Genomic DNA, 25,110 nt, shown 5'->3' with positions numbered 1-25,110 from the left:
GTGAACTGAGTTTGCACAGGGGTTCTAGTGCACCCTCGGCTCTGCTACATCAGATTGCTACATCTGATGTAGCAGTGCCGAGTGTGCATCAGATGTGTAGTTGAGCAAAACTGACTCAGCACTGCTAAGTCTCTGCATTCGCATAGGAATGCATTGGCCAGCCTTCGGCCAATCAGCGCTGGCTCTGCCGGAGGAGGCGGAGTCTAAGGTCGGACCTGAATGGAGACTGGTGTGGAGCGATCTTAGACTCCGCCTCCTCCAGCAGAGCCAGCGCTGATTGGTCGAGTTCCGTACTCTGGCCAATCAGCGCTGGCCAATGCATTCTATTAGCCCGATGAAGTAGAGCTGAATGTGTGTGCTTAGCACACACATTCAGCTCTACTTCATCAGGCTAATAGAATACATTGGCCAATCAGCGCTGGCCAATGCATTCTATTAGCTTGATGAAGCAGAGTGTGCACAAGGGTTCAAGCGCACCCTCGGCTCTGATGTAGCAGAGCTGAGGGTGCACAAGGGTTCAAGTGCACCCTCGGCTCTCCTACATCAGAGCCGAGGGTGCGCTTGAACCCTTGTGCAGCCTCGGCTCTGCTACATCAGAGCCGAGGGTGCGCTTGAACCCTTGTGCACACTCTGCTTCATCAAGCTAATAGAATGCATTGGCCAGCACTGATTGGCCAGAGTACGGAATTCGGCCAATCAGCGCTGGCCAATGCATCCCTATGGGAAAAAGTTTATCTCACAAAAATCACAATTACACACCCGATAGAGCCCCAAAAAGTTATTTTTAATAACATTCCCCCCTAAATAAAGGTTATCCCTAGCTATCCCTGCCTGTACAGCTATCCCTGTCTCATAGTCACAAAGTTCACATTCTCATATGACCCGGATTTGAAATCCACTATTCGTCTAAAATGGAGGTCACCTGATTTCGGCAGCCAATGACTTTTTCCAATTTTTTTCAATGCCCCCAGTGTCGTAGTTCCTGTCCCACCTCCCCTGCGCTGTTATTGGTGCAAAAAAGGCGCCAGGGAAGGTGGGAGGGGAATCGAATTTTGGCGCACTTTACCACGTGGTGTTCGATTCGATTCGAACATGGCGAACACTCTGATATCCGATCGAACATGTGTTCGATAGAACACTGTTCGCTCATCTCTAGTCATGGCGCTTACACAGATACCACCGTCCATTCACACAGCTGATTCTACCCTCATTTTGACTCCCATTGAAAACAATTAGTGCTGGACGCTGAAAAAAAAAATTGTCCTGCCGGATCTTGCTGATTCAGAGGCCACGGCTTGAGAGTCCTCACTGGTTAGACACATTCATTTGGGCCTAATTATCGGTGGAAGCCACAAGGGCCTGCTCATGCCCTGCATCCACCACCATGAGCCTGGGGGCAGAAAATAGAGAGGAATCTGGGCAAATGTCTGTCTAAAATTCCTCTTTACTTTCTGATGTCTGACCAGTTCTATCTACTTGTATGGAATGGACTGTATTACTCTCCATTCTAGTAGGTCCACCTCAGCAAAAAAAAAACAAAAACAATTTCGGTTGATTTTTTTGCTGCGGTGCACATGGGTTGCTCCAAAAGGGGCCCACTGAGGCTCTGTCGCCCAAGGGCCCACACAAACCTGGAGCCTGCCCTGTATGTACTATATAAAGGGATATTACTCCTGTAAAATGCATGCAGTATGTTCACTAAATACTAGAAACAAGAAAAGAAAATGTTTTCTATTTCCCCTTGTTTAGATCTTCTAGAAATGGCAAAATAAAAGCATGACTTCTCGCTTTTGTGCGTTCCTCCAGTTAGAAAAGCTATTATATCTTCAACTTTAAGAAAACGCCAGCCTCAAGAAGTCTGAGCATATGCAATGTTCCTTGTGTTTTCTTGCATAATCCGCTGTCAATGATTTTGTAAAGGTTACCTTGACCTTTTAAACATTTTTTTTTATCATTTCCTTCCATCCTTCACTTGAAGATAAATGATTCCAGACTGAAACATGTTTCTGGCCATTAAAATAACATGTAATGCTGGGACTCTATTTTTACCTAGCAATTTTATATCTTATTAAAATCCAAATTACGAGGAGCTCAGCATCTTACAAGTGCTGATATAATGCGGAAATAACAGGGGTATTAGAGTCTCAGAGGGATGTTTTCTTTCTTTTCTTTTAATGAAAGCATCTTGTTTGTCGGTGTTGAATTACTCTTCTATCTACTAAGTGGGAGTCATTTTCTCCTGCAAAGCTTTATTTCTTCTTTCCCTCCTAATTCTCCTCATTCTGACAATACTAATATTTATGTTGCTAATTTGTTTCTTTCACGTTTCTCGTGTGGCTGTGATTCCACTCGCCACCACTTAATGAAGGTTTCGCCATCCTCTCGACTCAATTAGTGACTTATGTTTATAAATTGCTGTGTTATGAATACATTAAATCAGCCTCCGTTTTAGTGGCAGGTCATGTGACTAGCAATTCGCTATTCTGTTCCAACTACGGGAGTGTAATCAAGGAAAGTAATACTCCAGTCATTCTGTATGTTAACCTCTTAGTATATTATCTGGTGATTTATATTGTGCATGATCAGTGGCGTAACTAAGAATGACGGGGCCCCATGGCGAACTTTTGACATGGGGCCACCCCCCCCAACCGACACCGACGCCGAAGACCTCGACCGCCCCCCTCCTCCGCACTCTATTATGTCCCTTAATAAGCCCTGCACACAGTATTATGTCCATTAGTGGCCCCTGAACACAGTATTATGTCCATTAGTGGCCCCTGCACACAGTATTATCCCCCATAGTGGCCCCTGCATACAGTATTATGTCCCTTAGTGGCCCTGCACACAGTATTATGTCCCATAGTGGCTTCTGCACACAGTATTATACTCAATAGTGGCCCCTCCACACAGTATTATGTCCCCATAGTGGCCCCTGCACACAGTATTATGTCCAGGATTGGCAAGTAAATAGGGCCCGTAATGGCCAATTTAAAAAAAACAAAAAAAACCCCGCAGCGGTAGCGGCTGTCACCAGGCCCCCTAATGGCCCGGGCCCTGTGGCAGCCACCTCCGTTGCCTCTATGGTAGTTACGCCCCTGTGCATGATATATAGTTATAGTATTTGATTTCATCCTCTTTTACTAAGGCCAAGTTCACATCTGCGTTCGGTATTCTGTTCCATTTGCGGACCCCCTGAACGGAATACCCAACGCATTTAAAAATGGTTAGCTAAGAAACCATATGGACCCCATAGACTATGATGGGGTCTATGTGTTTTCTGTGCGGAGAGAAAAGTGCAGCTTGCATGGAAAACTGAGCGCATATGTGAACCAGGCCTAACAGATACTTGCTTTATTATTGGCAGGATATTGCTGCAATAGCTTTATACTAATAACTCAATATCTTCAACCTCCATACTGCTAGGACATGTAGACAATGGAGAATCTATTACAGAAAAAGGAATGATGTGGCTCAGCTTTGGTACAAAAAACGACTGTGTGTCCAAAATACGTCACCTTTACAAAAATGTGACCTTTGAAGTAAATTCCCCCCCCAAAATCATAACTATTGTTTCCACAGCACTAACACCACCATTTTATGTATAATAAAGTGATACTATATGTCATACTGGTTTTATGGGATTTTACAGTTTAATAACCCTTCAGAATTGCAATAAAGCCTATAATAAATTCTACCATATAATAAATAGGACTTAGTCACACGGTGTAGAAGACCTCATTTTATCCCTTAACTGATAAAATATTGACAGTCCTTCCCATTAGGCATTCTGTCAGAAATAAGCTTAGATAAATTAGTTTTTGGCCACTTACTCGCCCTTTTTCCACACACTGAGTCACCATCACAATGTTGTGAACATTTTGCTCCCACACCATTTTCCAGAAATCATCTTTAGTACCAGGAAGAGGCCCTTGCGTTGCAATGTATTCTCTACGAAAGTTGTTGCCCTATAATGATAAGAGATTGAAAGAAAGCAATAAGCAAAAATGCAAAACCGCTAATCCCCTATGTCCCTGAGGACACATGCACACTTGCCCCAGCTGAACCTGCATGTGTATGGAGGGTTGAGAGGAATAGCTGTTAACTGAACAGGTATTTGTTTCACAGATATCTAAGGTGTATGGCAGCCTATATGACTAACCCTATATTCACATGGCAGTGATAATTAGTCGTGTGACACTCTTTTTTTTTAACAGTTATCACATGGCTCCATTAATCTCATTGTATGTTATTGGGGGCTAGTCAAATGGCCGTCAAAAAATAGCTCATGTCCTATTTTTAACAATTTTCATGGTTCACTTAATATATGTAAATGTATGAGGGATCTGTGGAAGTGGCTGCCTCTTGGGTGCAAACAGACCATGAAAATGTCCATTTTTCACTGTCATTTTGTACCACAGTCATGTGAATATAAGGTAAAGTGTGCCCAGCATAAGTATTTTGCTTTATGAGGAGAAAACAATACATTCATTCAGTTGATAAACGGACCATAGCACACAAATGGATTTCTCCTCTGCCATCTTCATCCTCGGTAATCAACAAATAATATAAACCTAAGCTATACTAAAACCTTTACCATAAAAAAATACTTAACTTTATGCTATGTCATAACTCAACATAGGTCAACTATAAGTCATTGATCAATGTAATAAATGGTAGACATTAGTTAAGTGAATGGTGTCCTAACATTGGGTTATTACAAACATATTAGTGTAATCAATATGTCCATAAACTATGATAAAGATGGTGGTTAATATGTATGCGTATTGTTTTATCAATGTTCATTAAGAGACTGTAATGTGCTCAATTACTGAGTGTTAATTGATAGTAAAATTGGGTTCATTACAATATACTACATTCACATTAGAGTCTTTGCAGCAACTGTCTTGTATTATGCAGTGCTTCATAGTAGTTATAGTGTAGGTAAAATCCTAGTAATTCCCGTTTATTCAGTAAGGACTGAGCTAGGATTGCATATTATAATTCTGTTATATTGGAACAATTTCTTCCATTTTGCTAAAACTAGCAGCTTGATAAAGTAACAAGAAAAATACTCTTAATGTACAAAATATTACCGCTCCTGCAAATATGACTAATTCTATTTTGTTATATGGCATCATGCCCTGAAAATACATATAATAAACAGGTCAGACACAAAATACTTATTGTACAGTAGGAGAATATTGTGTAGATGTGCAGAGATGTGGGAATTGAAGCCTGAAGTGCAGTTTTGTTAAAACCTGTTTCTTATCTTAAGGTCTAAACTAGTCCACAGTTACTGAACTGCTTACACAATACACAAGGCGTCACTTACTGGTGTATAACTGGCGTTTATGTAGTCTGAGCACGGATCATCATCCACATTGGAGAGTTTTACCCGTGTGAAATCATCTATGGAAAGACAGAGAAAATACAGCAATATTGTAGGTAGAGAAACAACTACAGGCTCGTGGTCAGATTTATACAGGATACACTTTCGTTTTCCATAGTGTAAACTATGAAGCTATGGATAGATTTGGCATATCTGGGCATATGGAGAAACAAACCCTGAAAGCTCAGTGTGAATACACCACTTAGCTTGTCAAGCTTAAACTTTGAGCTTAAAAAGATTTAGAAAATTGTGGACTTTAAAATATTGCGTCCATTTTTCTGAGACTGAATAGGAGAGTTTTATAGAAAACCTGCACTCCAGAAATATGATGTGAAAAAGTCACAAAATAGGACTATGTGACTTTTTGGGCTTAACTGCAATGTTTTAATCTTTACACTACTGGCTGGGTGAGAAAATGCCTATGGTTATCCTGGCTAACTGATGTATGACAGATTTATCAAATGCAATTCACAAAATTAACCTTAAAAAGTCCCTTGATAGTAAAACTCCTACATTGTACTTTAGAACAGGGGTCGTCAACCTTCGGCACTCCAGCTGTTGTAAAACTACAACTCCCAGCATGCATACTTGCTCTGCTGCTCTTGGAACTTCCATGGAGTTGAATGGAACATGTTGGGAGTTGTAGCTTCACAGCAGCTGGAGTGCTGAAGGTTACTGACCTCTGCTTTAGAACATATTATTCATTAGCTAGACTATGTTCAGATTTTGGCAGATTTGTAGTAGAAAATTCTGTGTTTCATTTATCTACATAGGGCTTCAGAAGGTCCATGTGTGGGTTTCAGAAACCTCTCCATTTTCATGAATTGTTGATTTGCAGAAATTTCTGCAAGAAGTTTGTGGCTTGAGAACATACTCTTGGATATAGTACAACATTCTGATCAAGTATATACTCGGAGTATAGAAAATGTCTATGGGGGAAATATCTCTCAGAGTAGAGAGAATACTGGCCACAATGGAGTGATGATCTCAATATAAGTACGTGGCATCCTTTCCTTTGTGCTGAAATGATAGAAATACTCACATGGCAATATATTGTTGTATCGATTTTTCCCTCTGTTCTCTGGTAAAAGTGCTATGTCAAAAGATTGGTTTCTCCCTACATCTTTAAGATCCTAAAAAACAAAAGTAATGAAAAGGCTTTAACTTCCCTTGAAGATCCGACTAGATTCCGTAGTGTTGTTGGGTCATCGATTTAACAGGACACGTCCTTAAGGGAATGGATCATCAATTGATTGTAATTGGAAGTTCTTGAAAGTGTAACTTGACATATTACTCTATAAATACTTAGCTCTCAAGAGTAGGGGGAGAGAAACTACTTTTCTGTCACTAGTAATAATGGATGATCCTACTTGTAGACCTTTGCTGCACCACGCTTTATATGCAGTAAAATTCTAAGTGTAGGATCTGATCTTTTGTATAAGTTACCTTCACGTATAGTTTTTGTATGGCATTTTTATCTAGAAAAAAATATGCTTGAATTTTTTTCATTCACTTATATGGAGGAAGGAAAAATGAAAAATGCAGTTGAAAAGTGGATAAAAGCTCAAGTATTTCAGCTGCATTTTTCCACATATGGAATTTCCCTATGTGTGTTCTTGGCCTTCATTGCGTGCCTGTTGTTAAAAAACACAGTACAAAATTACAATATAGCATCATGGCTAGGATTGTATTATAGTAGTTAAAACCAATAACAACACGTGCACATTGTCTGGATTCTCACCTCATATTCTTGGGATAGTAAGTAGTTTGAGTCTGCTTGAAGTTTGCTGAAATGAACCTCAAATTGGTTGGCTTTGATTGGACTAAAAAGTTAGCAAATAAGTAAAATCAGACATAAGGTACCAATAATAAAGTATATTGAATAAGAAGTTCTTGAGAATATTTGCTTACCTGGAAGATCGTTTGTTTCTATAAAGAAAAGAAAATATGAGTAAATATTTGTAATACTAAATAGTAAGGAAAAAAGACTCATGTTTGGTTCTTCTTACCCTTTATGAGCCATGTTTACATGTACAGATGAGGTCATTTCTCTATGTGATTGCGCTCTTATCTGTCCCTGATCATAGCTGGAATACAAAGAATACATTATACTCCTAACACTGGAAACAAAGGATACATTGTACCATTCTTAACATGTAGTGTGAAGTGAAAACACCCGCTCCGGATGTGACTAGATCACTATATTCATCATACTGGATCAGCAAGTAATATTAATTTTTCTAAAATACATATATATAGTCGAACATGTAAATTTTGCTGTTATGATAACGATGTACATTTGTGAGCTTTACCATTCTGCAACTTTCCTTATTCTGCAAAATAAACAATGCTAGACTCTTATAACTGTTCTAGACTCAGATTTTGATGCTGCGATAAATAAATACTTACACTCTCCTGCATTTCTGACGGCAAATAAGTAAAGCGGTGACTCCAATAAGGACGACAATGAGGAATAAGCCAGCACTGACACCTTCGATCACTCCTACTAAAGGTTCTGCCAAGTAAGAACAACAATTATTCAACACAATCTTCTATTTTCCTACATATTATAATATATATATATATATATATATATATATGCAAATGTATCCCAATTCCTCAGTTTTTTTAATCAGACTAAAATGAATGTGCCTGGACAGGCTCTACAGCAACAAAACTCAGTCTTACCAGCCAGTGCACTGCAGTCAGTACAGACAGGGACATAACATATGAAAAAATACTAGAATTTTTCTACACCAATCAGTTTTCTTGGCTTTAAAAACCATTGCATTATGATGAATGGCTCCCCGCTCGCCCTCAATGTCCTTTTGGAGAAAACCAGTTAATTCTATTCTGCCAAATAACCAACTGGTGTACAAGGGAAGAGGCTGCCCTCAGATATTCCAAAGAGTCTGGGGCCCATGTTGTAATTCACCATTGATCCTGTACACTGCACCATCATTTCGCACAGCTCTTAACTCATTCATTGTTTAGGTGAGGAGCACTGCAGGGAGTACCCTGGACCTCTACTAAAGTTTAGGCCTGTCTATTATCCTCGCTTTTGTAATATTTACTGTATACTACCTTTATATTGTTTGGTTAGAATATTGTCCTATATACTCTATCCATTTGCCGTCTATACAACTCATGCCATTTTTGAATTCCTTGGCCCTGGCCTTACTTTGGGCCACCTATCCATGGACTTGGTGACAGCGTTGGCTTTGCAGCAATGTTTTTGTTGAATTGTTCTTTGTTCTTCTTCGCTTCCCTTATGTGTCGAACAATAAACTGATCTAAAATTATCTAAAAGCTTCATTACTATTGTCAGTTTGTCTTTTATTCCATGTTGTACAAACTTAAAAAAAAAAACTAAAGGGGTTTTTACAGGACTTACAAATGGATGACCTTATGCTTAGTATAGGTCATCAATATGTGATTGGTGGGGGTCCAACACCCAGGACCCTCATAGGTCAACTGTTTGAAGAGGCAGTGTAGCTCACAAGTGATGTAGCTTCTTCCCTGTGCTAAGAATATCACATTTATCAGTCTCCTGGTATAGTAGCTGCTCAGTCCCATTCATGTGAAAGGGACTGAGCTAGAATACTAAGCACAGTCCTTGCACAATGTACAGTGCTTTGCTTGATATTCTGTGAAGAGGTCACAGCATTTCCCAAACACTGCAGGCTGGGTTGTTAATAAACTCTTCTAAGGATTGGAAACCCCTGAAATACCACTTTAGGCTAAGGCCCCACATGATGAAACACTGTAAAAAGCGCTGCAGAAAAAAGCATAGTATATACATTATAACTTGCCAAGTTGCTTACAAATCAATTCTTAGAATACACTGTTGCTGTATAGTCTAGTAGCATGTATTATCTCCTTTACAACATCAATAAAATGGATGGTCTAAAGGAACTGCACGCAAAAAAAGGATTTGCTGCAAATATCATATTTGTGTATATTTTAATTCCATAACTGCTCTTCTTTGTGGGGGATTCTGGAGCTTTCTCTGGTCTAGGTCATAAATGGATATACCATAAATGTCAAAATAAGAATTTTCTCTTTAGCTTGGAGCTGCAGGGTATCAGAAGGGAATGTGAAATAACAGCCTGTCACATTTTATTATTGGGTCATTTTGTAAGAGGAAATATTCAGACTATAATGTTATTGGTACTACATGGTATTATATACTATACATACTACTATATCACCTTTACAGTGACTCCAATGAACAGCTTTCATTTTATTTAAGATAGATTTAAGATAGATTAAACATATCAAATGCTATACATCTATCTACCTTAAAGAGGACCTTTCATATCATCAACAATGTGTTGTATTTAGAGATGAGCGAACAGTAAAATGTTTGAGATTCGATATTTGTTTCGAGTAGCCCCTCAATATTCGACTACTCGAATCGAATATCGAACCCCATTATAGTCTATGGGGGGAAAATGCTCGTTTCAGGGGTAGGCAACATTCAATCAAATTATACTTACCAAGTCCACGAGTGAGGGTCGGGCTGGATCCTCCGTGCAGTCTTCTCCTTGCAGCGTCCCCGCAGTGTCTTCTGGCTGTTCATTCACTCTGCCAGGAATCGGGCCTGGGTAGAGCCAACTGCGCATGCCCGCCCTAAAAGCGGGCATGCGCAGTCGGCGCTGCCCAGGCCCGATGCCTGGCAGAGTGAATTCAGAGCCGGAAGACGCCGCGGGGATGCTGCAAGGAGAAGACTTCTAAAGGTAGGAGAAGAACCAGCGTTGATTGGCCGACTGTATAGCATTCGGCCAATCAATGCTGGTTCTGCATCTAACTTTTCCATTCGAATAGCGAGTGGTACTCGATCGAGTACGAGTATTTCGAATACCGTAGTATTCGATTGAATACCTACTCGATCAAATACTACTCGCTCATCTTTAGTTGTATTATACAGTATACCGCTAGAAAGCTGTTAATTTCAGCACCGATATCTACTCATTGTCAGAAGGGTGGGCTTTACAGCCTAGCGATGACGCTGAGCTGTGATGTACAACTGATAATACAAGGCTATGTTAGAGTACAGTTGAGGGGGGAGGGAATTATTCTTCACAGCCCAGCGGTTACACCCTTCTGACAGTGGGGAGATATCAGGGCAAAAATTAACAGCATCTATACCTCCAGTACTGAAGCACATACCAGGGCCAACAGTGCCGCACATTGTTGAAGACATGAAAGGTGTTCTTTAAAGTGGTTGTCCTATATTAAAATAGCAAATCTCCATTTAACTCATTAACAAAATGCTCCTGTATCTAGATCTTGCTGTTACATAATAGTTTTAGTGCCCCATCTGCCCCGTGTTCTATTAATTGTCTCTCAGAACTTTTTTTTTTTTTTTTTTGTAGATTGTGAGCCCCACATAGAGCTCACAATGTACATTTTTTTTCTCTATCAGTATGTCTTTTTTGGAGTATGAGATGGAAATCCTTGGTGGGATTTGAACACCAGGACTCCAGTGCTGCAAGGCTGCATGTGGCCCCCCGTCTCTCAGGACATACTAGTATTACAGTACATAGGAATCTGCCTTCTGTGTATAAGGCCATGTGACTGAGCTACTGGACATATGTCACTACTGATACTCGAAACATTAAGAAATGTTCTATGAAGTAATCACCAGGGATTACCATAACAAGTATGTAACAATAATATCTAGATACTGGATAGTAAATGATTCCAATTGAGACATTATAGTACAACCTAATTCACTAAAGAATACTCCAATTAACAAAAAAAACTTTTTGTAAATAATTAGTATAGGTGAATGTAAGAAAGTTGTAATATATTGTAATATGTTTCCTTCTCCATTTATAAAGCAGGACACTTTATGCATAGAAGTCTATGGAGAGGGGAAGGGGAGAAGAAGCATTCTAGAAAAGATACACTGTGCCACACTGTGAGTGAGATTTGATACTGTTGGCTTTCAAGGTAATATCCTACACTGCACAGAATGAGTCAGTGGGAGTTAAGTATAAAGAAGTCTATACACATAGAGTCTCATTGAAGGTAAGGAGGAGGAAGGAAGAAAGTAATAATCTACCTTGTCCTGAGCAGTGTTCCTATTGCTACTGCCTTACAATTGTATAAACGATAACATTATATAAAAATCTTATATTGCCTGATATGTATTTACTGTGATCTTAATACTTAAAACAATAAGCACACACTGTAAAGATTACTGCATACAACATAGACATTCCCTTACCTGCTTCGGTTGCGATTGGTAAGGAGAAAAAGGTGTCAGCAAACAACGGCTCTGAGAATTCTTTTACATCTTCAGAAAACAACTGTGTAAACGCTCTAATGCTAATCCTATGACAAGGATAAAAGGACCAAGTAATGTTAAAATGTATGACCTAAAGCTTGGACAAAGTAACTTTAATACCCTTATTTTTGCATAATGAAAGTGAACTTTTTGTAACAAATCTACCATTGCCCCCTTTTCTCTGTTTGGTGTTGATAAACTGCTCCACTGATTCTGGCACAACTGGAATTTTTTCTCTAGCCTCCACCACCCCAGAGCAATCAATGCTGTTAGTTTTGGTATCTGATAAACTAATCTCTGTACTGTCAGGAGGGCGGTGTCAGGCAGGAGCAGACAAGGGGGCGATTCTGAGCTCTGACACAGGCTGCCTCTGATTGTAGCTCTATATCACCGACACTGCCCTTCTGACATTACAGAGCTGACATAGCACATCAGAAACCAAAACTAACTGCACTTGTTGCTTGGAAATGGGAGGAAGGGCTAGAGAGAAAATTCCAACTATGCTGGAATTAGTGGAGAGGCACCAGTTAGAACTTGAATTGGTGGAGGTGGTGACGGTCTTCTTTAATGTGCACTACAGGAGCTTTCCTAGCACATATGACAAAAGTGCATGACATATGCAGCATGAAAAGGCCCTAGGTATGCAAATCAGTCACATAAGTCACAGGAAAGAATTGAGTTCTATGTGTAGGAGTGATGCTCTGAGATACGAGTGGAGGAGAGGATATGAGCTGTGATCACCTGTTGTTCAAAGGTAGATGGATCCTGTGTTGCCTAATCAATAGAATATACTATATTTTAGAATTTCATCTTTATGCATTATAAAGCATGAAAAGTTAAATGTTTTTCAGGCACATTCTCAAAACTACAGTGTAGAACAGTGAGGTCTGCATGGTATATTGTCAGACATTCTGGAAAAACAGTGACATATGCTTGAGGATCGACAGAGGAGATCAGGAAGAATGGTATACATCTGAAGTTCCCAAGCACATGCAAAACAACTTCAGCAACTCCCACTTGTCTGCAAGTAAATCTGCCAACTTCTCTGCCAAATAAATTATATGTTCTTAGCACCCTATAAAGTCGCTAAACTTTAGACAACTATTACTGCTTCTTTCTATAAGAAAAAGCAAAAGCTAATAAGGTTTTATTTGTCTTCAGCTTATATTCACACATGGAAGTTTTGTTGCAGAAATTTCTGTATCTAAAAAGTCTATTCTATTTATCGAAATTTGGTAAATATACAAATTTGTGAATGTGAATATATCCTAATAATATTCAACATTCCTGAATTCTGCCAAAAAGTCACAAAACTGCTTTGTGCAAAAATTTTGCAAGTTTTCATTTATTATCACTCTATTTGGGAAAGTGGGCACAATTACATATATAAGAGTTACCAACGCTAAAATTTTTTATAAAGTCTAAAAATTGTTGCAATCTCATAGCGAGTGGTATAGAAAGTAGAATAACATCTTAGGACAGAAGTTTCAACCTTATATTTCTGTGGAATTGTGGATGGGATTATCCAGAATCCCATCTACTTTGCAGGTACTGTAAAACACTGTGTTATCGTAACGTGGGGCTTCAGTCTAACAATTCCCCTCATTACAAACCCCCCCATGTCTAACCTGTATGATGTCCTTGGTTTCAATGGACCATCGCAGAATCTATTTTGATTTAGATCACATTTTCCTCCCAGATTTTCCATTTCACCACCCAGCTTAATTTTGAAGCTTTGTATATTGTAGTCAGGACCTTCCGCACATCTGCTTGGAAAGTAGTCCGTCTGGTAGATTTTAATGGAGTTGTTCCGTCTATAATCAGTATATGTTGGCAGGGGGTGCGTTGGCTCGGGCTTCAGATTGTCATTACCTAAAACAGGTGGAACATTTGTGAATCAAGGCAAATAAAACATTCAAGCACTATATTTTTCTACTAGCCAATATAACTGTAATGATTGTGGAAAGTGTATCATTATGTAGTGTATACTGTATTTTACTACATAACCATGCTCTTAACACATAATCCCAGTTTACTGAAATAGCTCCAATATCAATTGATCCTGTAGTAGGGAAAACAGGATGACGGGTCCTGGTCCAAAAACTTCTCATTACCATCAGCCGCATCCAATCTGTACATTTTAGTAGCATTTACCTTTAGCAGCATTATCTTTTATTTCTGAAGCAGTAGAGAAAATATCAGACTAGAGAACTATGCAAACTACCGTGGATCAGAATCATTATTGTTGTCTATTGTAACATGGTTTAGAGGTAAGTGCCAAGGGCATCTGTGGCCCCCATAATGGCAGGTTAATCACTGGAGTACTACAGAAATCTACCATCTTTGTACTGTCAGAAGACGCCTTCTACATACATATAAAACAAGTTAGTGTAAGAAAAAGCTTCAAGCTTATAACCACATCTTGCCAGTACTGTGAAATTTTATTAACAATGGATTTGAGACAGCAGGCACTTAATACATAACCATAGTACGTCCAGCTGTCCTTGATCAGGGATTTTCATCAAGATTTGCTGAATTGAACATTCTTATTATTATCTTGAAGTGATAGATCTAAGTTTCCCATGAACAGTTTTGTAAAGCTTGAAGAGTAAAACAAAACATTTGGATTTAATATGGGCTTACCATCTGCTTCTGACACAATCACAGTGAAGAATTTGACAGCTCCATTGGTGTCACTGAACCAGCTGCAATTAAAACTGAAGTGGATTGATGACTTGCTAATGAAAGTATCTTTTCTATTCACTCTGACATGAAGAGGTGGTTGAGGAGGACCTGGAAAACACAATGTTTTATTTCATAATTAATAAAATACTGAATAATATGTATCCATATAACATATGCACACCACCATGTACTGATATGGTGTGCAACATTCTGGAAGTCTTTGGTCAGATGCAAGACCTATGATACCACATATCTTTAAAGTAAAACAAAGGTAAACGTTCATTGGACACACATGTCTTCTACATGTGGTGGGCAACATTTTAGTTTGTTCAGGAAAAATTTCCATTTATTCAGTTTCATTACGAAAACAAACAATGTTTGGAATATTCAGGTTTAACCTGGCTCACAATGACTTGGGTCTGATATAAGTTGTTGTGAAATCCCTTACGTCAATTTCTATTTTTGTTCTATACTTACGATCTATCATGGTGATGGTGCTCTCTTCTACCACCTGGCTTATCATGTCTGCAGAATGCACCTTGATAGATAAAACATATCTCTTATGTGGTTCTAGGTGCATGATTGTAAGTGCTGATCTGTTTTTCTCAATTCTTTTGGAGTACTCCACAACATCAGATCCATTCTTTTTATATTCAATGGTATACCCATCAAAATCAGAGTCTGGAGATGTCCATGAACACGAGATGGCAGTCGAATTCTGAGGTCGGCAATGAAGATGTTGTATCTTATCAGGTTCTGTAAAGAAAGGAGAGTCTTGATGGAGGTTTCTCTTATAGTGTAAATATCTTGCACATTATTGTATCTGATTTAGCTAAGCTAATACACAAAACCCAGTTGACAAAAACAGTCTAAGGAAATATTATAATAATAATAATAATAATAATAATAATAAAAATCTTACTTGTTCTCACTGTTCCTGTAATAGGCAAGCTCAGAGTCTTCTTTACATTGCCACTGACACTCCTTACACTAAACTTATAGAGACGCCCAGGTCGGAGGCCAGTGATAATTCGTCCATTCGACTTGCCAACGCTGTAAGGATTAAATACCACTAGTGGGTCTGTAGGTGTCCACTGCAGTTCAAAGTCATCATAGCCTGTCCATTCTGGGGGGCCCAGCCAAGTTATGGACATGGAGGTATTCTTCACATCAGCAAATGACAATGAATTTGGTGGCTGTGGAGCTTGAAAGGGTAACAGGTATATTGTTAGAAGAAAATCTTTAAAAGAAAGTTGACTTCATTTTAAGTCTAATACTAGACTACGATCCTGCAATGCCATCATGGCCACAGGTTGGTCACAGGACTCACTTTTCTGTAATACAACTGAATTTGAGTTTGGGTTGTGCAGGGATGTTTGTAAGACTACAGTCCAAATGCTATTTACTTTGACATCTGCTGTTGGATGAGAGCCAGGACACCATAATATACATTAGATGGTCAGCTGTTCCTGCTGAAATAGGTGGATTTAGCTAAGGTCCATCTAATATAAATGGTGACCTTAAGTGAGACCAAAGTTTTTATATACCCTGGCCTAATCAAAGGAAAAGCAACATGAAATAATACCTGTTCTGGCCTCTGTAGTCACTTTATTGATCAGGTCACCGCTGTGTGTCACTATCACCAGCTTGTACAGGTGTCCAGGAACCAACTTTTGGAAATGATGTTCTTTTAGGACTTTGGCCTGTAGCCGTTCTTTCTGCGTCCCATTAGGGTTATAGAGTGTCAGTTCATACACATCCACATCGCCCAGCGCTGGGGTCCACGTGAACCACAAACTGTCTGAAGTATTTCTGTTGGTTGCTTGAAGATTGGTAACCGGGGCTGGAACTGTTTGCAAAAACGGCAATAATAAGTCAGATCCAACAAAATTGGTTCTACTCTCATTCCAGGAAGGAAGGGACAGGATAAATTGGATTTTGTGTTTTTCAAGACCCCCTGAAGTAGTGTTTGATAGACTTCACTATTATTAGCAACATATAACCTGCTTGTAATAGAAGATAATAGAAAGATACACAATTTAGATACCAGCATGAAACTAAAAGGTTCATAAAGTTGAATTCTCATAATACAACATTACTTTACTCCCATTGACTTGTTGCTAGAAAACACACAGCTTTTCCATTTTCATTGCATCATCTAGTTTATTGCAATTTACATAGATTACTTGGTTTATGCTGTGAGCGCTAAATGTATTCAACCATAAAAATGAGTTTTGAGTCAATGGACTCAGACTTTAATCTATTACATGAGATGTGAAATACTGATGTTATATATGATGTATTTCCTGCAATAGGTTTCCTATAATTACTATAATACAAGGCACAATATAATGTGTTGCATCAGCAGTATGATATATTTCATTATTACCTGTTCTCCCATGGATCGAGGACTCATTTGTCAGCGATGCGCTGTGAGTTACGATAACTATTTTATAAAGGCGACCTGGCAGCAACCCCTGGAAGGAGCTCTGGGTGAGACTTGGTACACCAGGCTTCCGATCATGTAGAGTGTGGTCTGGATTGTATAGGAAGATATCGTAGGAATCCAACTCTCCCTCCGCACTTGTCCATGTCAATGACAGGCTGTCTGTGCTGTTCCCTGTGATTTTTAGACCTGTCACTGCTGCTGGGACTAAAACATAGAAACAAAGATGCTAAATAGAATATACATATTAGTAAGTTACTTTAGTCTTATCATGACATTCAATGATTTTTCCTTATTTAGTCTTCCAAATCTAGTCTTATTTTAAGCTATGCATAAAGCCCCAATAGAGTTAGAGTAGTTGAGGGTCTATAGTAGAGCATCTGACACAGCATTGAGCCCAAGCATTCAAAAGAAGACAAGCCCATAAACCCCTGTTTATTTCTTATTGCCCCAAATAATTCCTTATCTTAGTCTAGTCACAAATCCCCAAAATATTAATTTATTCAAATCTAAACCGAAAATTGCATATATTTTCTAATTTTAGTCCAATCACTATTATTTTATTCCCAAACTGGAGTTTGCTCTGTTGCCATCATTGTTACCTGTCTGTCCTTCAGTCTGTCCAGCTTTGCTGAATAGACCACTGCTGACTGTAAAAACTTGGATCTTGTATTTTTTGCCTGGGACTAAGTCTTCAAATTTGTGTGATTTTGTTGCTGCTGACACAGACTTATTGGTTATTAGAACTCCTTGGTTAGTAGTAAGAAGAAGGTCGTATCTGTCTGCAATGCCCGGTGCACTTTGCCAGTTGACCACCAGTAGATGACTGTTGTATTCATTATCTGCCCACAACTTTGGAACCATCGAAGGCACTGGAAAACAATCAACCATATTAGTTTATACTACATACCATATATAGTAGCATTAAGAATCTTTAGAAGGTATACAGTACTTGTTCGTCCAAAGGATGTCATGTTTTTGCTTAAGCTTCCACTGTTCGTCTGTACTACAACTTTGTACTGCTCTCCCGGAACCAGGTTGTTGAAGGTATATTCATAATGTTCATAGATGTTCTTGGATATAGTCTGAGATTCTATCTGAGAGGTTTGCTGAAAGATTGCCACCATATATGAATCTACGTCTCCTCCACCAGATGTCCACTTCACAGTGAGACTGTTAGTCATTCCATTCGGTGAAACGTAAATGTTCTTAGCAGCACTGGGCACTAAATAAGGTAAAGACAGGGCATCAAATTAACATCTAAGTCTATGTACATGACTGACATTCTGTTTCATTAGCTGGGACATTGTTTGTCTGGGCTCTTATGGCGTTATCCACATTGCTCCTGAATGTGGATTCTGGATCTCTCCAGAAATATTAAGAACTAGAGATAATAGTATTGAGGTATATGGATGTCTTAGTGAGAAGTTCCTCACTCTGGTAGCCAGAGGAAAGAGCTGCTGGTGCTTTGGCAGACTCAATTCCACCAAGCATTAAGTTTTCACTCACTTACTTGAGTGCCTGTAATACATTTCCTATGCAACATTGTTTCATCTGATACACTTGTATGCCAGCAGTTTTCCATAGCGATATTGACTAGGGGGCTTTCTTATGGAATACGATATTTATCTTCTAGCCCCATTTTTTCTATATCATTTACCATATACATTTTACCACATAATTGATCTTAATATGTGTATAATAGTTTCATACCTGTTAACCCCTCTACAAATGTTGATCTCTGAGCATCACCGCTAAATGTCAACACGACTATCTTATAAAGGCGCCCAGGAGTGAGAGAGGTGAAGTGGTATTCAGAAGCCGTGTTACTCAATGTGATCAATGGAAGAACACTCATGTCATTGTATAGTAGCTGAATATCATAGCGATCAACATCTCCATCTGCTCTAGACCATGTAACATGGAGCTCCTCACTTCCTCTTCGTGCAAGGGTCAGCTTCTTAACAGCCTCAGGGACTAATAAAACACAAATACATTGAGGTTATTTTGTGTGTTTTTATATAGTAGGAGAATAAAACACAATTCTTAGGGTACTTACAGGTTCTGCCATTGGCAATGGTGGTAGTCTCATATTTTCCACTTTCAGTGCTCACAGTTATGCTGTACAGTCGGCCTGGCACTAGGTTAGAGAATACACATTCATTTTGCAGCTTGTTGACTACTGTTGTATTTATGAAGTTATTGTTGTTTTTAATGGTCACTTTATACTGGTCAAAGTCTCCAACGGCATGTAGCCAGGACACTTTAAGGTAGTCGCTTCTTCCTGCATTGCTCACTGTTAGTCCTTGAACAGCAGAGGGAACTGGAAAGTAAAGGGGAAAATGGTTGACATACACAAACTACCAATAATGCAAAAGCTGCAGTCATGACATGAGCTCAGTGACCTTATGTGTGTTTGTCTACATTGTGAAATTGTAGGAAGTAGATATACAGTATTTCTGTATTGTGCTGAAGAATAATGCAAATCCCTATATCAAAGTATTATACAAGTTCTTACATTATTTTTATATGCAGCAGATATTAGATATACATATGGGATAGAAGGGAGATATAAGATAGATAGATAGATAGATAGATAGATAGATAGATAGATAGATAGAGGAAAAAATGGCAGCGCTCCAACATTTAGAAAAAGTGTGGGTTTATTCCAAGCAGCGACGTTTCAGTTCTTATCTGAACCTTTTTCAAGCAAAGAACTGAGGAAAACCACCAGTTTAAATAACAACCACATCATATGGTGCATAATTACAATTATTTACTCAGCATGTGGAAACAATGTATCACAACATCAAAACACACTTAGGTGGAGTGAAAGATACAGTGTAACAAAGTGCTATAAATATAAGATGATCTAGTAACATTTTTCAGATCAATATAAGTAACACATATATATAAAAAATCACACCATATAAAAATATTTATAAATATGAGGAGGAGGAACATCCACTTACTGTCAAGTGACTACTGCGCAAAATCAGAAAAAACATGCCTTCCCAGGCTGAATATATCAATCATAGTATATCCTTGCACACACAGAGTAAACTAAAGTCATGTGCGGCATACCAAATGCTGGCATCCACCCAGACTACCCAGTGCGCATGTGTAAACCTGCATGTTGATAAACAAACAGCAGACACAGCGCATCTACATAGTCAGGTGTTACTATATCCACAAAAAAACAAAAAAAAAACAAATAAAAATAATAATAATAAAAATCAATCAATCAATCAAAAACATATGTAGTTTAATCTAAACCATAAAGAGTGAGGTTTTCCTCACTTCTTTGCTTGAAAAAGGTTCGGATAAGAACCGAATCGTCGCTGCTTGGAATAAACCCACACTTTTTCTAAATGTTGGAGTGCTGCCATTTTTCCACTTCTTATGTAAAATTGAAGATTAGCCATCTTCTAGTTTGGCTTTGCACCCTGTTTGTATACTGTGCTGCTTCTGCATTTTTTTTCTACTAGATAGATAGATAGATAGATAGATAGATAGATAGATAGATAGATAGATAGATTGTACCTGTCCACTCCTGGCTGAAGGAATAGTTCTCAAATTTTCCACTTCGTGTTGTTACAGTCACATTGTACAGTCTTCCAGGTGTTAAGCCACTGAAGGAACACTCGTGGATAGATTTGGAAAGTGTAAGTGGTGGAAGGATATTACCATTATGGGATAAGGTAACAACATATGTATCTACATCTCCCGTAGCTTGCAGCCAAGATATTCGCAGGTAGTCACTCTGACCGTTGTTACTGACCGCAATCCCACTTACACTGGATGGCACTGAAATCAAAATCGGCAGAACACATTTACAGTTTAGACTTCTACTAACAATAACTAAAAGAACGAACAAAGATATTAGAAAGACAAATGTGAAGCCTTTCTAAAGACTGTAATTAAAATTCACTGTAGTAATGTAGGGGAAAATTTATTATGCAAAATTAATGCACAATTATACCAATAAAATACATTTTAGACATATTTCCAACGTATACAAAAAGTGTGTAGCTTACTGGAAATTTGTCATTACCTAGGTTTCGGCACCATGAGCCAGAAAATGAGCCAAAATGTTGCAATTTTGTCTTAATGTAAGATGATAAGTGGTGTAAAATTAGGCTAGACATTATAAACATCAGTCAGATTTATCAAACAGTATTATGCACTTTGATAGAGATGAGTGAACACTGTTCGGATCAGCCGATCCGAACAGCACGCTCCCATAGAAATGAATGGTAGCACCTGTGACGCTGACTTTCCTGGTGGCCGGCCGGCGTCACTGGTGCTTCCATTCATTTCTATGGGTGCGTGCTGTTCGGATCGGCTGATCCGAACAGTGTTCGCTCATCTCTACACTTTGATAAATCTGGCATATTTTAAGACTGTCAAGTCTAAATTTGCATGGTCTAAAATCTAGAGTATTAGTCCCTGCATTGTTAAATCTGCTCTAGTGTTTAAGAAGACCTCGACGTTGGCGTAACTAAAGTCTTGTAGATCCTGGTGCAATCTTTAGTCCGGGGCCTCCTACCGCATCCCTACACCAAATTCTTGATAGTGATGGTTTCGGGTGATAAGGAGTTTAATCCACCTTAGTGTGGTTAGGGTATTCTGTGGGTCTCCTTGGTTTATGGGCCAGATGGAAGTTGCAATCTCAATAAGCCAGGGCTTATGGGCACCCTAAGGCTACTGGGCTCCGGTGGAAATTCATCCTCTGCACCCCCTCAAGTTATGCCCCTGGCTCTCGAAACGTTTTGTTTTAGTACGTACCTATATTTTTCATATATGAGAATTCTGGAGCATTTACTCTTAGAATTCTGTGTGCCATTCTATTTTTATACCTAATAGAAATGAATGAATATATTTACAACAGGCTTTTACCAGTTGGCGGTATGTTCCTGCACACTCTGATAGTGTCCAATAAGTGCTGACTGTACAGGGACTAACCCAGGTGTCAAATATTCTTATATTTGTAGGAGGAATAGCAGAGGAACAGCACAAGAGATGTAATAACAGATGCTCCAGAATTGATGTTTCATGAGGAATATAAGTATTTACTAACACAGACACACGAGGAGTTACAGTTAATTATAGCTTGTTCTAATAGATATATATATATATATATATATATATATATATATATATATATATATATACACACACATATATTACTATTATCGACACACTTGTCATCTTGGCTCACACAGAGATGCAGACTAATCTGAATGGCATGAAGTCCTTTACTCTCATTTGTGTTCTGTTTTTATTTTTGCTCCATTTGCTGTATTTGCTCATTCTATTTGCTCATAGCAATACTTCATGGATATTAGAAGTGTTAATTTTACCGTACTTGGTTTGTCTTTTATATTTAAACTGCTTATTTGAGTTTTATGAACTGAATATATCACTGAACTGAAGGTAAATATCAGTGACTGCTACGACTACATCTGTTATATAACTAAGGTAAATATAATGACATTTGGTAAGGGCGCCATGATGTAGGTGAGTAGCACTGATATAAACCAAATCTCTTGTGCCCTCTGCTGGCTCTGCATGGAACATTATATAACCAAGCTTATGGGGAAGGCTGCACGTTATCACTTCTCTTCTGATTATAATGCATTCAGATGTACAGGCCATTGTTCGAAAGTATTTTGCCATGTTCCTTAAGTACAGGACATAATCACTTAAGGAAGGAAGCTGCTTGATTAAGTTCACATAAGTATCAGCCGTACAAATTTGCTGATCTAGTGTAATTAAACATTCATTCATTTCCTGTACATAACCTTACTCCATATCCTCTCTCCACCCCAAAAGATCTTCAGGCAATTTGTAAAATTTCTTAGGTATGTTTTTTTTACAGTATTCTGTCTTTGTCTGTTCTCCACCATCCAGTGCCCTTTGATCTACCATCTTAGTGCACTCTAATGTCCTTTCAGGTTTCAGGGTGCTTATAGTTTACAGGTAGAAATCATTAGAGAATATGACATAAATGTCTGATACCGTCTAGTACTGTTCTCAAAGGTTGGACCCACATCTATCTTTAGAACAGAGCCCCTCGTTCCCCACATTGTATGCTTAAATGTTTCCATGAATTCCACAGAAACAATACAAACATTAAGCACATGAGAAGCCATCTCTATGTTCCATTCTATGTCTGCATCTTACCAGATGGAAAATAGGTTGTGGTTCTCCAGTCTGAAGAAGGGTGCAGTACCCACATCTATCATGCATCTATGGAATATGCTGTGGATATGCCAATATCATACAAGATGGGATCATCGACCACCCCTCCATTCAGAATAGGGGACGAAACGCCCTTGTTATGCCGATCAGTGGGGTTTCTGCAGTCAACCAACCAATTTGCAAGTTATCCACATATGGGTAAGGGATAACATGCTCAGATGGCACAACCCCTTTAATTATTGAATTATAAAAAATAGATGTGAACAACAGCGTATCTATACATTTTAGAAACATTTACATTTCCCTTGCCTTCTCTATTTGAGCCCAGAACATCATGAAGACTTGTTCACAACATGTCTGCGCACACAAGCTTCCCATCATTCCTGTCCCATTTCAGTGCCCTTTTTTTCTACATTCAGCTCTGACACTTTACACTTCTGATTTTAGCTGTGAATCATGCCCCCTTTCTGCTCCTGCCTGGCACTGCCCACCTGACATTATAGTATAAATCATCCACCAATACCAACCGCACTGACTGGTACCTGTTATCAGATGCTTATAGCTGGAGTTGGTGGAGGTGGAGGTGATGAAATTTACTCTTTAAAGGGTTCATATACTCCCTTATGACAGCGTAAGGCTGTGTATCATAAATCTTCTCACTGAAGCTCCCCAGAGGGCAGGGGTCAAAGATTTATGACTGCACAAACTGACAGCTATTACAAGTCTATGTAACCCTAGTCTATTAAGGGAGACCTGTGCGACCTCCTGGATACTGGGCCCACTTTCAGATGTGACCAGTGCAACCTCTAAGTTAGTTATACCAGTGATATACAGCGTACTGTGTGTATGTGCAGGCTTCAGCTTACCTGTCCTGCCTTCGGCTAGAGATTGCCTAGATGCAATGCCTCCGCTTATTGTTGTCACCACCACTGAGTAGAGTCCTCCGGGCTTTAAGGAGTGAAACTGATATTTATTGGTGTAACTAGGTACGCTCTCATTCTTTATCACAATATTTTCATGTATTAGGAGAACTTGGAAGGAATCAACATCTCCTCGACCTTTTGTCCACTCTGCATATAGGCTGCTTGTTTTTCCTTCATTTGCTAAATTAAAATTTGTGACCTGGGAGGGAACTGTAATGGTGACATAAGATAAAAAATATATTACAGAATAATAAAACAACTCTAATAGTGACATAAGATATAAAATATATTACAAAATAAAAAAAACAACTGTAATGGTGACAAAAGTAAATCTTTAAAATAGATATTATTTAGAGTGTTTCTGAGCCTAGGTATACAGTAAATCCTATCACATCTGTATTTGAATTTGTGTGCTGGAGCCCTCTTATAATAGGGCAAGGTAATACAATTCTTCACCTTTACATAGATAGGCCTTGTCTTCTATAAAGAGAGCTTTTCTGGTCGCCCTGTGTTGTACATGTCTATTAGGCCCCATGGCCTGTACAACAAATTCTGGAACGTTTTCCTGCCTGGCCTGAGTACATTTTAGCTTTTGACATGTCCTTTGTTATCCTGTGATCTATATATTGATGTTCTCTTTTCTCCTCTGGTCTTCTATCCTTGTCCTCCTTTGATGTCTGGACTATTTCACACTCACAAGGAAGGTCACACTATTGATGTAAATTCATGTAACAGTCCTTTATGGAAAACCTCAGTAGCCTATTATTTGACTACCACTTGTGATGTCTCTGTTCCAGCTCCTTTCTTCCTAGATAAGCCCCTGTGTCTTACCAGACACATCTGTGTCACATCTGTAGATATACGTAAGCAAGCCTTACAACATATCTCAACAAAAAACCACAACACATTCAGAAAGGCTCTTGACCAAGATGTATATTTTAATCCCTGTCATACATCTTCACCATTGCAGAATGCTGTTGAGTATTATTTGTCTGATCTGCTAATGTCTTATACTTCAAGGAAAAACAATTGTTTAGATTTTTTTTTGTAAACCCAAATTTCAGCTTCATATGTATTGGCCATATGATTCAGCCCGTACATCAGACCTCAAAGCCATGATTTTATCATGTACTCTAAGGAAGAGATTCATTACATTCACTCCATTTAT

The 25,110-nt window shown here is 38.8% G+C and overlaps 1 protein-coding gene across 2 annotated transcripts in view; it reads right to left on the bottom strand.

Annotated features, from left to right (window-relative positions):
• PTPRB (protein tyrosine phosphatase receptor type B) overlaps positions 1 to 25,110 on the bottom strand; it is a 96,633-nt gene that overhangs the window by 17,675 nt on the left and 53,848 nt on the right. For both annotated transcript variants that reach the window (XM_075274401.1, XM_075274402.1), the window contains 20 exons: positions 23,886 to 24,152; positions 20,359 to 20,622; positions 18,875 to 19,138; positions 18,529 to 18,792; positions 17,768 to 18,040; positions 17,418 to 17,687; positions 16,759 to 17,022; positions 15,955 to 16,218; positions 15,292 to 15,573; positions 14,847 to 15,125; positions 14,328 to 14,477; positions 13,313 to 13,556; positions 11,625 to 11,731; positions 7,799 to 7,904; positions 7,399 to 7,476; positions 7,301 to 7,318; positions 7,131 to 7,212; positions 6,432 to 6,522; positions 5,333 to 5,409; positions 3,831 to 3,965 (listed from right to left, as the gene is read on the bottom strand). In XM_075274401.1, the coding sequence (XP_075130502.1) occupies positions 3,831 to 3,965; positions 5,333 to 5,409; positions 6,432 to 6,522; positions 7,131 to 7,212; positions 7,301 to 7,318; positions 7,399 to 7,476; positions 7,799 to 7,904; positions 11,625 to 11,731; positions 13,313 to 13,556; positions 14,328 to 14,477; positions 14,847 to 15,125; positions 15,292 to 15,573; positions 15,955 to 16,218; positions 16,759 to 17,022; positions 17,418 to 17,687; positions 17,768 to 18,040; positions 18,529 to 18,792; positions 18,875 to 19,138; positions 20,359 to 20,622; positions 23,886 to 24,152 (3,779 nt within the window). The remainder of the gene's footprint in view (positions 1 to 3,830; positions 3,966 to 5,332; positions 5,410 to 6,431; positions 6,523 to 7,130; positions 7,213 to 7,300; positions 7,319 to 7,398; positions 7,477 to 7,798; positions 7,905 to 11,624; positions 11,732 to 13,312; positions 13,557 to 14,327; positions 14,478 to 14,846; positions 15,126 to 15,291; positions 15,574 to 15,954; positions 16,219 to 16,758; positions 17,023 to 17,417; positions 17,688 to 17,767; positions 18,041 to 18,528; positions 18,793 to 18,874; positions 19,139 to 20,358; positions 20,623 to 23,885; positions 24,153 to 25,110) is intronic.

This window comes from Leptodactylus fuscus, chromosome 5 (genome assembly GCF_031893055.1).
Source record: "Leptodactylus fuscus isolate aLepFus1 chromosome 5, aLepFus1.hap2, whole genome shotgun sequence".
Lineage (NCBI taxonomy): Eukaryota > Metazoa > Chordata > Amphibia > Anura > Leptodactylidae > Leptodactylus > Leptodactylus fuscus.
This window is presented reverse-complemented; position numbering and strand designations above follow the sequence as displayed.